Source organism: Megascapheus bottae, chromosome 2, assembly GCF_031878675.1.
Source record: "Megascapheus bottae isolate mThoBot1 chromosome 2, mThoBot2.hap1, whole genome shotgun sequence".
NCBI classification, from domain to species: domain Eukaryota; kingdom Metazoa; phylum Chordata; class Mammalia; order Rodentia; family Geomyidae; genus Megascapheus; species Megascapheus bottae.
This window is the reverse complement of record NC_143510.1, coordinates 49716016-49730097: the sequence shown is the minus strand read 5'-3', so window position 1 is coordinate 49730097 and position 14082 is coordinate 49716016. Positions and strand designations below refer to the sequence as shown.

General features: G+C 49.0%; 1 protein-coding gene across 2 annotated transcripts; it reads left to right on the top strand.

The window, feature by feature from the left end:
* The first annotated feature begins 4873 nt into the window (after window positions 1–4873).
* On the top strand, window positions 4874–11582 carry LOC150066891 (keratin, type II cytoskeletal 4-like). Of its 2 annotated transcripts, none has more exons than XM_090326176.1 (9): window positions 4874–5371; window positions 7321–7535; window positions 8299–8359; window positions 8684–8779; window positions 9432–9596; window positions 9816–9941; window positions 10861–11075; window positions 11284–11318; window positions 11407–11582. In XM_090326176.1, exons 1-9 carry the CDS (start codon window positions 4880–4882, stop codon window positions 11580–11582), a joined length of 1581 nt encoding a protein of 526 aa, XP_090182302.1. In that variant the 5' UTR covers window positions 4874–4879. The 2 variants fall into 2 exon arrangements, with proteins under 2 accessions (XP_090182302.1, XP_090182294.1); XM_090326168.1 differs by having other exon boundaries at window positions 10855–11075.
* Window positions 11583–14082: the final 2500 nt, after the last annotated feature.

The window sequence follows — 14082 nt, the reverse complement described above, 5'->3', positions numbered from 1 at the left end:
TTCCCCCAGTTGGGTGTGGAATCTAAGCAGCTTGGTTCCTACAGCGTGAGGTCCTCAGCTCTAGCTTATGCTGCTGTACAGAAGGAGGAATGGAGACGTGTGTGTGTGTGTGTGTGTGTACGCACATGTGTGCGTGTGTGTGCCTGCATGTGTGCACCAGAACTAGAGGAGGCTCAAGATGCAGTCTAATACAAACTTGATATTTTATAAATGAGAAAATGGGCATAGAGGGGAGGGAAGAACTTGTTTAAAGGTAGAAGGAAGCTAATGCCAGAGTAAAAACCTACAGCTTGAGCTGGGTTCAGGACTATAATCCTAGCTACTCAGGAGATTGAGATCTGAGGATCAGAGTTCGAAGCCAGATTCAACCCAGGCAGGAAAGCCTGTGAGAATCTTAGCTCCAAATAAACATCAAAAATACAGAAGTAGAACTGTGGGTGGCTCAAGTGGTAGTGGGCTAGCCTCCAGCAAAACCACCTCCCAAACCACCCTCCTAACCCACAGATATAGCTGGACATTGATAGTTCATATCTACCATCCTAGCTACTCAGAAAGCTGAGATCTGAGAATTGTGGTTTGAAGTCAGCTGGGGCAGAAAAGTCCATGAGACTTGTCTCCAGTTAACCAACAAAAAGCCAGATGTGGAACGGTGGTTCAAGTGGAGGGCACCAGTTTTGAGTAAAAAAGCTAGTGGACAGTGCTCAGAAGCTATTCAAGCCCCAATACTGGCACAAAGACAAAGAAACAAAATACAATACTCTTTCCCACACCTGTAGTTTTGTTGAAATTAAATTCAGGGCTATAGTATAACAAAACAGCAATTATACTGCGGAGTTCAGAGGCCCAGCAACAAGTTATTCAGAAATCTTGGCTGAGAGGTTCCCATGTGGATAGTTCTTAGAGTCTAAGGACCCTGGGACTGCTTCAGGGGGTCCTAGGGAAGCCCAGTAGGCCAGTAGAGGGCTGGCAATCTCCCCTCTGGACTGCCCAGAGAAGGCCTGGCCTTGCTGTGGGTTGTGCATGTGGAGCTCCCCCGCCTCAACCCCTGCAAAGTGTTTTTGTTGTAGAAGCTCCTGCTTGCACCTACCCAGGACCAGAGAACAAGACAGGCTTTCTCCAGGAGAAAGGATCCTGCTGTCATGATGTGCCAACTCCATCTTGGCCTCTTTGCCCTCTTGAAGGTTCTGCCTGGCAGAATCTCTGATCCTCTTATTGGCTCTGCTTCCCTTGGAATGACTCAAGAGAGTAGAGGCTATGGGTGACTGAGCAGGGCCAGGTGGTGACCCAATCTGGGAAGGCAAGGTGTGTTTCCACACCATGCACCAGGCTTGGGGCCCAGAGTGGCAGAGGGCTGGGATGGGTAATTCCAAGCTGAAAGCGAGGGATTTTGCCTCCAGAGGGCCCTGGGCAAACACTCCCTCTCACTCCCATTCCACCTCCACACCCCACAGTTGCTCAGTCCTCCATGTCAGGGTTGGGACCCCTGCCAAAGGAATCAAGGTCATGGAGGGAAACAGGGAAGGTTATGTGTGGGGGTAGGGCTGGGACCAGCTGCCAGCTGCCATGCTAGGATAGAACCTTATTTCATCGCCTGCCTCCAGACCCCATAGGGCACATCTTTCCCACATTCTCTTGCTTGGGAAATTCTTTCTATTTCTCTCTTTCTTTCTTTCTTTCTTTCTTTCTTTCTTTCTTTCTTTCTTTCTTTCTTTCTTTCTTTTTCCTTCTTTCTTTCTCTCCCAGTCCTGGGGCTTGAATGCAGGGCCTGGGTACTGTCCTTGGATATTTTTTGCTCAAGGCTAGCACTCTGCCACTTGAGCCACGGCCCCACTTCTGGCTTTTTCTGTGTATATGGCTCCCGGTAATGGAACCCAGGGATTTATGCAAGCTAGGAGAGCACACTACCACTAGACCATGCTCCCGGCCCAGGAAATTCTTTCTTATAGAGACTGTTGGTACCTCATACTACAGATTGAGAGTTTTGAGACCTTCTGACAACTCTGACGTTCAAATAATTGTGACACAGTTCCAGATCAGAATTCTCTTACGATGTGGGGTTATCAAAAGATTGACAATTAAATTATTTAGTTTTAGTGAACTAGAAGACATGGATTGGCTTCTCAGAACCGTGGTTTACTTTGTTGAGGACAGGGCCACACACACCAAGCCATCTACTATGGAACAGCGTAGGGACAGAAAGGAGAGGGGCCAGGTCTGCAGAATAGGCAGGTGTGTTGCCAATACCCTGTTACCATTCTCATGGACAATCAGAAGATGGTGTGTGGGGCAGAGTCACCCAGAGAGGATATTATAAAGTCGTAAGCTTTGAACTCTCATCTGCACACCTTTCTAGCTGTGTGGTCTCAGGCAAATCACCTAGCCTCTCTGAGCCTCAAAGCTGGCATATGACACAGACTAACTTCTCCCAGCCACAGCCTAGGGGGAGGGAGGCAGAGAGTTCTGGGTCCTTGGAACTAGGCTGATCTGGGCTCTGCCACACACCATGCGGCCTGGGAGCTAATCTGGGAGTGACTTCGTTCTATGATTGCCCATGTCACCGTTCAGAAGCAGAATTGCTGGAACCAGCCAGGGAAACCCACTAAGAAGACTGGCTAGTGGGGCACCAGTCGCTCTTGGATCACTCTGCAATCCTAGGTAGTAAGGAGGCTGAGATCTGAGGATTGAGTAGGAATGTCTGTGAGACTTGTGTCTTCCAATTAACCACCAATAATGGCAGAAGTAGAACTGTGGCTCAAACGGTAGAGCACTATCCTTGAGTGAAAAGAGCCAACGAAGAGCAGGAGGCCCTGAGTTCACGCCCCAGTTTTGGCACACATGCGCATGCATGCATGCGTGCGGCACACACACACACACACACACACACACACACACACACACACACACACGACCTTGTGTCGGTAAATCATCAAGCACACAGGCCCAGCTGGTGCTCAAGGATGAGTGTGTATCAAGCCCCTTTCTTGGAGATGATTGTGGTATTGGTTCACCTGCTCCTCTGACTGGCATCTTTCAGCTGTGTGATAGGTTTGGGCTTTGAATCCTTGCAGTTACCACCCTCCACCTCGTTCCTTCACTCGGGCCAATAGCGTGGACAGGTCAGCCCCTAAGACTGAAGGGAGAAGCAGAGGAAATAGCTGGACACAGGTTCCTCAGTTTCTCCTTGTAAGTGGCAGTGGCAAGAACTGGATGGGAATAGAATGAATGACTACCAACCTCCCATGTGCTCTCATTTTATAGATGAGAAGGTGGATTCACAGAGGTTAGGTCACCTACCTCAGGCTGTGCAGCTAGCTCGTGGCAATGTGTGGAATTCGGTCACAACATCAGCTAGACTCATTGGGCAAGAACGTATGGCTTAAAACTAGGGGATTTTGCACCTAAAAGCATGGCTCACTGGTTTCACCATTCTGCCAAAGAAGTTCCCAACATTGAACACATCTGGAATTCCTGACTTGCATAGAGGAGATTCTCTGGAGGTAAAAGAAGTGCTCTTTTCTGGGGTAACTGAGCAATTCCAGGGCAAAGAGGGAGTGGCAAGGCCTATGCCACCAAGGCCAGTCTAAAGTAGGCATAGAACTGCAGAGACCTGAGAAGCAGTGGGAGGCCTGAGCTTGAGGCAGCAGGCAGGGGTTTTACAAGGGTAGACATAGCTCCCTGCTATCTCTCTCCACTCAGGACCAGCCCTGGTACAAGGCAAGTTGAAAGGAGCCTTATCTAAGTTTGGGAGACTTTTGGGCTAGACTATAGATTCCCACCCCCTTCTCCCAAGACTGGGGCTTGAACTCAGTACCTGGTGTTGTCCTTTGGCTTTTTCCGCTCAAAGTTGATACTATACCACTTGAGCCACACCTCCACTTCTGCTTTTCTTTTTTTGCTGGTTTACTGGAGATAAGAGTCTCACAGACTTTACTGCCTGAGCTGGCTTCAAACCTTGATCCTCAGATCTCAGCCTCCTGAGAGGCTAGGATTACAGGTGTCAGCTACCAGTTCCTGGCTTCAAATGTCCTTCTTTTATTTATTTGCCAGTCCTGGACTTTAGCCCAGGGCCTGAGCACTGTCCTTGAGATTTCTCAAGGCTAGAGCTCTACCACGTGAGCCTCAGAACCACTTCCAGCTTTTTTCTATGTATGTGGTACTGAGGAATTGAACCCAGGTCTTTGTGCATGCTAGGCAAGCACTCTACCACTAGACCAAACTCTCAGCCCCAAATGTCCTTTTGAGTGGGTACCTGGGGTTAAGTACACCCGGAGGAGTCAGTATGACAGTAATACGAAGTTTATGTACAGTGTGTGATAGTTTCCAAAGCACTCCATGAATCACAATCTCACTGTGTTCTGAAAAGCAGTGAAGGTAAATATTTGTACAGTTTCCAACTTAGGGGTAAAGTGAGTGTGTTCAGAGGGTGACCTACTCAAGGTGGATAGACTGAACCCTGGACCGTGGGTCTCAGGTTCTGTTGCAGGACAGGAGGTGTGCCACAGCACTGTCTTGTCTGGATCAAATGAGGCGTGGGGAGCCAGTGAGGGGTTGTAGGGCTGAGCCCCAGGTGGGGCCAGTCTTGCAGGAGGCACCAGGCTTTGGCTTGAGCTCTCCTCCAGGGGAAGGGATAAGATCCAGCAACCTGTGCCCTCCCGGTGACTTCTGTAGGTGTGTTAGTGACATGTTCAGCAAGGTGCAAGGATGGGCCAGTGCCAAAGGCCAAGCCCAGGGATGTTTCGGATTTTTCCCTTTATGCCCCTGTAACCAAGCCCTGCTGCTCCAACCCATATAAGAGACCCAGGCTGAGGGCTCTGGCATTCAGTGGCCTGGCCCCTCTTGCCTCTGTCCTACAGCTTAGAGCTCACTTCCTTCCTCAGCCATGATTGCTAAACAGCAGTTTGTTCGAGGAGGGTCTCGCGGCTTCAGCAGCGGCTCAGCCATTGTCGGCGGGGGCAAGCGGGTTGCCTTCAGCTCAGCCTCTGTGTCAGGAGGTGCAGGCCGCTGCTCCTCTGGGGGTTTTGGCAGCAAGAGCCTCTACAATCTTGGGGGGAACAGGAGTATTTCCTGCAGCGTGGCTGGGGCCCGCCAAGGCATCGGCTTTGGGGGTGCTGGAGGCTTCGGTGTCGGCAGTTTTGGTGGTGGAGGCTTTGGTGCCGGCAGTTTTGGTGGTGGATTTGGAGGTTCCTTTAGTGGCCGGGGTGGTCCTGGCTTCCCTGGGTGCCCTGCTGGAGGGATTCAAGAGGTCAGCATCAATCAGAGCCTGCTGACTCCCCTGCACCTGGAAATCGACCCTGAGATCCAGCAAGTCCGGACTGCTGAGCGTGAGCAGATCAAGATCCTCAACAACAAGTTTGCCTCCTTCATCGACAAGGTGAGTGAGACCTAGGCCAGGGAGGCCGGGGGTGCAGTGAGAACCGTGGAGTCTTAGGGTCTCAGACCCTAGCTGGACCAACAGGAGACGGGTAATGGGATTGGGCATTGTTCCTTAGGTATTTTTTTTTCCTTTTGTTCAAGGCTGATGCTCTACTAATTGAGGGACAGCCCAAGTTAATTGAACATTAGATTGCTGGTTAATTGGAAATAGGAGTCTCATGGACTTTCCTGCCTGGGCTGGCTTTGAACTGGGATCCTCAGGTCTCAGTCTCCTGAGTAGCTAGGATTATAGGTGTGAGCCCTGGTACCTGGCCATGTGGCATTTTCGATGGGATTATCTCTGAGTTTCTCTAGGAACTCAGTGGTGGTGAAGGGTACTCACTACTCCCGACACACAGCCTAGGAAACAGTTCTTTGGCTTTGGTCACCCAAGCTAGAGAGTGGGTTCATAATTCTCCTTGCTTTTCCTCAGGTTTTGGTTTTGGAAATGATGTGAATTCCATTAACAGTTAAAAAATATGAACTCTTGGGGACTGTGTTCTCAGAACAGAAGGAAGTCAAGCTGATTTTGCAAAAGAAAAAGGAACTGAGTTCTGTAGAAGATTCTAGGTACCAACAGGCCCTTAGGAGATCCTTCCTTCTCCTGACTCTGGGAAAACTGCTCTTTTCTGAGAAGAGGGGATGGCTGAATCTTTCTGTAGTTTCTAGGAAGTTTCTGTAGCCCAACTTCTCTTCTTTCCTTTAAGGTCTGGAGATTCAAGTTGTGGAGGCTCCATGACAGCTAAGTTTGATGGATAATGGTAAAGAGGTCAGCCCAAAACTCTGAGTCATCCACAGATGGGTGACTGCAGGGATGAGTATAGCACCTTGCTCTTGGCTGACCTGGTTCTTGTTGCATCAAAGTTTTAGGCCCCTTAAGTATTAGGTAAGCAGGAGCAGAGGGACATGAGAAGGAGGAAGGGAAGGAAGAAGGAATAAGGAAGAGGAAGGTGTAGTATATGTATGCATGGAGTGTGTGCATGTTTGTCCTGGGGCTTGAACTCAGAACCTGGGTGCTATTCTAGACTATTACTTTACCACTTGAGCCATAGCTCACTTCTGGCCTTTGTGGTTAATTTGGACTTTTCTGCCCAGGCTGACTTCATACCAGGATCCTGAGATCTCAGCCTCCTGAGTAGTTAGGATTATAGGTATGAGCTAGCAGTACCTGGCCATAGAAATGTTTTCATGAAACTCTTTTCTTTTTCCAGTTGTGGGGACCAAACGCAGGGCCTGAGCACTGTCTTTGGATTTGCTCAAGGCTAGAGTTCTACCACTTGAGCCACAGCACCACTTCTAGCTTTTTTCCATATATATGGTACCAAGGAATTGAACCCTGGTCTTCATGCATGCTAGGCAAGCACTCTTACCACTAGGCCAAATTCCTGGCCCCTGTGAAACTCTTTAGATGTGTAATTTAATATATATCAATAACAAAGAAAAATGTATTTTTTAAAAAAGTCCTAGGCCCCTTAGATGCCTGGGAAAAAGAATGACTGGCCCTGGAATAAACTGAGTGATTATATTTCTTACATTTTTGAAACAATCTACATTGATGTCAAGAGCTTAATTGTGACTCTAAACAGACAGACATAAAAGCAAGACTGAAGGATCTTTGTGCTTTCTTGCCTCACCTCAGCTCATCTCATCTCACTTTCTGGATTCAGAAAGGGATCAGTCTCTGAATTCTGAAGCACAGAAGTGTGAATTGTCCTGTTAAGCTGCTTTCTTGCCTGGACTGGCTTGAGTCTTTTCACACAGAGAGAGGAGGTCCCAGAAGTCCTGGCAGGCTGGATCTAGCTGAGACTGTAGATTGGCTACCTGGATTGACTGGGTTGGGAGTATTTTGTTGGCCCTCCTGATAAGCTTTAGCTTCTCATTGGTTGGCTGGTGTCTTCTTCAACACAGGTACGGTTCTTAGAGCAACAGAACAAAGTCCTGGAGACCAAATGGCGCCTCCTCCAGCAGCAGACAACCACCACATCCCCAAGAAACCTGGATCCCTTCTTTGAGACCTATATCAGTGCCTTAAGGAAGCAGCTGGACACTTTGGGCAATGACAACGGGCGCCTGCAGTCGGAGCTGAAGATCATGCAGGACAGCGTGGAGGACTTTAAGACCAAGTATGTGAGAGGAAGAAAAGGATCTCCAATACTTCTGCCTGGACAGCCCAAACTCCCCAGCTCTTCTCTAATGGTTCAAAATCTCAGGTTCTGAAGAAATCTCCAGAGGCCAGGAGAAGTCCTCGAGTCTGACCCCAGTACCTGTATTTTATAGGACCATCCTGTTTTCATGGGGTCAAGTCTAATCATCACCAATTCCCCCCACACAGAAAATTATTGTTAGATTCAGGGAATGTGTCTGCCATACACTGTGTGTATACACAGAGGCAGATGGAGCTGGCTTGAATATTGATTCCTTACTCATTAGCTATGTGACTGTGGGTAATTGCTTTACAACTCTGAGTTTAAATCTTCTTAAACCTTATTTTTTTAATTTAAAAATTATTTTTATTACCTTTAAGTAGCTGCACAAAGGGATTTCAATTCAGCATGTCACTTTCTTTGGGTGTACAATGTACTGCCATCAGTGTCACCTCCCATGCATGTTCTTTCTCATCACTCCCAATCCTACTCTCCCCTCCAGGTGGTGGTTCCATATGCACATCTGTATGTTGAATACAGCACTAGTCCCCTCTCTCTTCATTGCTTTTTCTTGTCAGTCATGGGGCTTGAACTTGGGGCTTGGGCACAGTCCCTGGGGCTCATTGAACATGGGAGAGAACACTTAATTTCCTTTGTATTTCCAAATACTTAGATATTTAGGAACAAGTTTTCGGAAGCGCTAGCTCACGGTGGGCGTTGTCCTTTCCTTTCTGTCCCCCAGGTATGAAGATGAGATCAATAAGCGTACATCTGCAGAGAATGACTTTGTGGTTCTCAAGAAGGTAAAGATGGAGGCTGGTGGCAGGTTCCTCATGGTTGGGGATCGTTCTTGGCTTGGCTTGGTCCATCTCTGCTTCCTCTTCAGACCTATGCAGTCAAAGGAAGTGTGTGAGGTGAAAGACCAAGTTCTAAGGAGTTAAGCTTGGAAAGCTTGTTTGGACAACCAACTTCCATGTGTCCAGATAGCTTTAGGCACCGAAGTTATCAAATAATGGGCCACTCACCATGTCTCTTGGTGCCGTCTTCCCTTTCCTAGCAGATATTGTGTAACACTTCCTCTGTCCTCATTGTGATTCCTACCCGTTGTCACTCCTCCTCCTCTGCAGGATGTGGATGCGGCCTACATGACCAAGGTGGAGTTGGAGGCCAAGGTGGACAGCCTTAATGATGAGATCAGCTTCCTGAGGGTCCTCTATGAAGCGGTGAGGACTCCATCCACAGAAGAGAAGGGGATTCTCTCTATAGGCTGCAGGAAGAACTTGGGACACACAGGTCTTAGATCCCCAGCTCCCTTGACCATGTCATAGACAGAGAGGGTTGGAGTGAAGTGAGACTCAACAGGGAGCTTCTCAAAACCAGGTGTTGTCTTTGCTTTTCCCTTTCATATCCGTCCTGGAGCTTGAACTCAGGGTGGTTGTCCTGAGCTTTTGTGCCCAAGGCCTCTATCAATTGAGCCACAGCTCCACTTCTGGCTTTTTGGTGGTTAACTGGAAATAAGTGTCTCAAGGAATTCCCTGTCCAGGCAGTATTTAAACCCTGATCCTCAGATCTCAGCCTCCTGACTGAACCACCACTACCAAGTATTGACTTAAAGAAGTTATTAGAGCCAAAGATTTCAAGGGATAGAATGGTTCTTGTAGGGGAGTCAGAAAAGACAAAAAACCTTGCCTTCTGTTTGGATATGTCTCCAACTCTCATTTCTACTTATGAATTTCCTTCTGTCTTTTCCTTGCAAATTGGAAATGCTGTCTGTGCTTCTTCTGACCTGTGTCACCATGTCTGTGATGATAGGGGTCTGCTGTCAGAGATCAGGGAGATGCCCCTGGGGTTGGATGTGAAACGTTTTCCTTGCAGGAGCTGTCCCAGATGCAGACCCACGTCTCCGACACCTCTGTGGTCCTCTCCATGGACAACAACCGCAACCTAGACCTGGAAAGCATCATTGCTGAGGTCCGGCTCCAGTATGAGGAGATTACCAAGAGAAGCAAGGCTGAAGCTGAGGCCCTGTATCAGACCAAGGTGGGGGATCCAAGGGTATGAGGGTAGCTCTAGATTTTGCCCTTTGTGTCTGTGAATATACTCTTCAGGTCCAGCTCAAGAGCCATCAGAGATGAGTGGATCCTGGTCTGATTTGGCATTGTCTGGCATTTTGTGTGAACTCTGCCCTCTATAGGGGCTCTCACTCAGCCTTACCCTAAAGCTCTCGACCCCTGACTTCCTGCTTTCCTTTGAAATTAGGTACAGCAGCTCCAGACGTCGGTTGACCTACATGGTGACAACCTGAAGAGCACCAAGAATGAGATCTCAGAGCTCAACCGGATGATCCAGAGGCTGCGGGCTGAGATTGAGAATGTCAAGAAGCAGGTGGGGTCACCTCCTCCAAGCTTAGATGCAGGGTGGGGAGCCTGTGGTAGATGGCTGGTGTGATGAACAACCCTACATGGCAAGACCCTCGAGCGTGTGTGCAGGGCCTTCAGAATTTATCATGCAAGTCACACTTGGATCTTCCCAATGGCATGTTCATTAATGTCACATGATATAGTGTACACCAGCTCCCTGGCCCTTCATTGGGTTTGGCCTATTGGTATAGATTTTTTTTTTCGGTTGTGGGACTTGAACTCTGAGCCTGGGTGTTGTCCCTGAGCTCTTTGGCTTAAGGCTAGAGCTCTACCCTTGAGCCATAGGGCTACTTCTGTTTTTCTGGTGGCTAATTAGAGATAAAAGTCTTATGGACCTTTGTGCCTAGGCTGGTTTTGAACCAGGATCCTCAGATCTCAGTCTCCTGAGTACCTAGGATTACAGCTGTGAGCCACCAGCTCCCAGTTTGATTTATTTTTATTAATTGCAAGTACTGGGGCTTGGACCCAGGGCCTCACAGTCCTCCTTAGCATTTTTTTTCTTTTCTCTTTTTTTTTTTTCCCCTCAAAGCTGGTACTCTACCCTGGAGTCATGTCTCCACTTCCAGCTGTTTTGTTGGTTAGTTAGAGGATAAGAGCTTCAAATTCGTCCACTCAGGCTGGCTTTGAAGCAGGATCCCCAAATCTTAGCCTCCCAAGTAGCTAGGATTACAGCTGTCAGTCACTGGCATCCAACCTGCTTCACTTTTTCATCTCTCCGGTGGGGGGACATTGGTCGGGTCTGCTTGGAGTGAAGGGAGAAGGTTCTGCCTGGGAGAATGGCAGGAAGAATCCTGACATCTCAACACCAGGAGAGGGGACAGGTGTGAAGATCTTGACGGTAGGGCACTGACGCTGCCTGTTGATGCCTTTGTCCACAGTGCCAGACTCTGCAGGCATCTGTGGCTGATGCGGAACAGCGCGGGGAACTGGCTATCAAAGATGCCTACAGCAAGCACGCTGAACTGGAGACTGCCTTGCAGAAGGCCAAGGAGGAGATGGCCCGGATGTTGCGGGAGTACCAGGCACTTTTGAGTGTCAAGCTGGCTCTAGACGTGGAGATAGCCACCTACAGGAAGCTGCTGGAGGGCGAGGAGTGCAGGTGAGGAGGAGGCAGGGAGGGGAATGTGGAACCCGGGGTTTGGTTCAGTGCTGCACCACTATATCAAGAACCAGGATGGGGTAGCAAGTGGCTCATGCCTAAGACCTTGATCTGGCCACTCAAGCCTGGGAAAGGTGCATCAGACCTATGTAATGGACAGAGCATAGCGCGGAGGTTGGCATGGCTCATGGTTCTCTTCTCCCCACAGGATGTCTGGGGAATGCCAGAGTTCTGTGAGCATCTGTAAGTACCTCTGCCCCTACCGCAGCCATCTGCTCACCCTGGTGATCCTCTGGCACAATGGAGTAACTGTCCTTTCCTTTTCCTGCAGCGGTAGTCGGCGGTGGTGTCAGCGCTGGAAGCATCGGTGGAGGATTAGGAAACTATTCTGGAATTGGCCTGGGTAGCGGCTTTGGTTCTGGCTCTGGAAGTGGTTATGGGTTTGGTGGCCATTCTAGCAGTAAGATCATCTCTTCTTCCACCCTGACCAAGAGGTCCCAGCGATAGAGAAGACGAGGGCCCTGTGCGCCGCCCGGCATAGCCCTGATGTCTCCTGTGCTTCCTTCATTTTACTTGCACCCTTCCTGCTGTTCATCCTGCCAGAGATAGCCACTCTGTCCTGGGCTCGCTCTGCTCCAGGATGATCCTCTTGGCTGGGATGTAGACTCTGCCCTCTTGGAGTTTGGTAGCTTCTTCTCAGTTTGGGACTGGTGATTTCCTCTGTAGTCGGAGGAGGGATGTCAGCTTTGACCTCGCATGCACAGAGGAGAAATGATTATAGACAGGTCTAGATGTGTCTGCCTCCCATAGCTTCACCATCCCATAGATATGCATCGATGTCAACCAAACTCAGTCCCCGTCATGTGGCAGCCACTGGCTCTGAAAGGTTAGGATAAGAATGTCTCAGTGTCCCGTTCAGCTCTGCTTGTTCCCTCTCTGCTCCAATAAAATGCTTTTGTGTTCATTCTCAGCAACTGTCTCTGTTCATTGGGGAGAAGACTTTACATGTGATACATCCAGATAATTTTGGTGAAGGTGGACCCTGGGAGGGGGTCCTAAAAGATCTCTCTATACTGGGAAAGTTCATCTAGTAACTTCGAGTGACACAGCTTATTGAGCACAGAAGCATAGTGGAGAGAGGGAACATGAAGACTGCTTTCATAAGGGAAGGTGTCTAGATGCAAGGGACAATCAACAATTCAAAGGATGTTTACTACAGGACAACCCAGAGCATCTCAATGCTGAGCCTGGAGTATATCTGGAGGGGACAGGCCAATGTGTAAAGGTATGGGATGTCTGCCAGTTTCCAGGAAGGTAGTCAGAGGTCTCTACTGGATGTAGAACATGAGATTATGGTACGTTGGAGAGAAAGCTTATGCTTTATTTTATTTTTTAAAGAAAAGTTCCCTATTTTTATGTAATTACACACATGGGGCTACATTAAAAATGGCTTCTAGGAACCAGATCTAAGAAGTAGCAAGGCCACAGGTAGTAGATGCAGGAACATCAGCCTGTTTTCTGATAGCTGGCAGGTGTTGCTTGCTTCCTGCCTTCCTGGTATGCCAGGTCACTAGGGGTAGTGGTGGTTGGGTATCACTCAGTCCCTAAGTGGAGGGAGGATGGTGGAGGAAGAGATGGGAAACCTTCTGATTGGGTAGGGAGAATGGTGGAGGTGGAGAGGGAAGTCTCCTCACTGGATAGGAAGAATGGAGGAGGTAGAGAGGGGAAGTTTCCTGATTGGGCAGGGAGAGTGGTGGAAGTGGAGAGACGCTTCCTCATTGGGCAGTCCTGGAGACTGTATTCCATGTGGCATGCTGCCAAAGTGAGGAGAGGACATTCGGATGGGGAATGGGGTTGGAGAATATGTTGTTTCTATGCTAGAGCAATCCCAAGATTTCCAGAGCAATCTTCCCTTTTCCAGAAGCAGAGGGTTGAGCCTGGTCTAAGTCCCTTCTGCAAGTGCAGAGGGAGCCCCTTGCCCGTAGGGAGTCCACTCCTCTCCAGGCTTCAGTGCATTGTCTATGGGCGTGGCTGTACAGATGGGAGGGGTACAAGGTTTGCTCCTGACCTGTGGGACTCCAGAAGACCTTGAGGCAGGCTTGGAGCTGTCCTCTCCCTGGGAAAGCAGCGACAGAGCAGCAAGGATTTATCTCCAGATCCTCCTCTCTGGCCAGGAGGAGCTGTTCCTTAGGGCAAAGGGCCTTGAGGTCTCCATTGTCTGTGCTGGGCTCTCTGCCAACTGTGTGCATGCACACACATGTGAGAACAGGACATTTGTGGTCTTTGAAGCCAGTCAGACAGCTTTGACTTCTTCCCCCATGTACCTCTCCCCTTGGAAAATGCCCAGTTGGCTCTCTTTTCAGTTTCTGTGGTGAAGAGGAGGAATTAAGGGTTGAAAGCAGAGTGGGGCTTCTCAGAAAGCTCCAGGTGATGATAAGCCCTATTCCTCACACCTGTGGGTGTGAGAATGTGGGAGTGGCCCCCTCAAGAACTGTGTTTGTGGGGTCTCAGGCCTCTGTAGTTGCTCTTCTTGATTTATCTGGCCAAGTTTGCTGCAGATGATGTGTGTGTGTGTGTGTGTGTGTGTGTGTGTGTGTGTGTGTGTTTCAGAATCAATGTGATTGTATTTGTAGACAAGGGGTCCTTTAGGTATGGTCATTCATGTTGGCCTCTATTTCCAAAGTTGTCTAGGGTGATGATTCTGGGCACAGACAGTGGAGGTTGAGGGGAAGAAGCCATTTGAGCACCGCAAGACCAGCGTTTTGCCATGTTGAAAGTGGGGACTGACCACCCATCTCTTTATTCATGCAGGGAAGGATCAGAGCATAGAGTGTGGCCATTAAGAGTGGGTGGTGGTGGGAGCATAGAACCCAAGCTCTGCTGGCTGACTTTGTATAAAGACAGGATAGAGCGCTCTCTCTGTTTCTCTCTCTCCATGCATGTGTGCATGACAATCCTAGAGCTTGAATTCAGAAGTTAGGTGCTATCCCTGAGCTTTTTTTTTTTT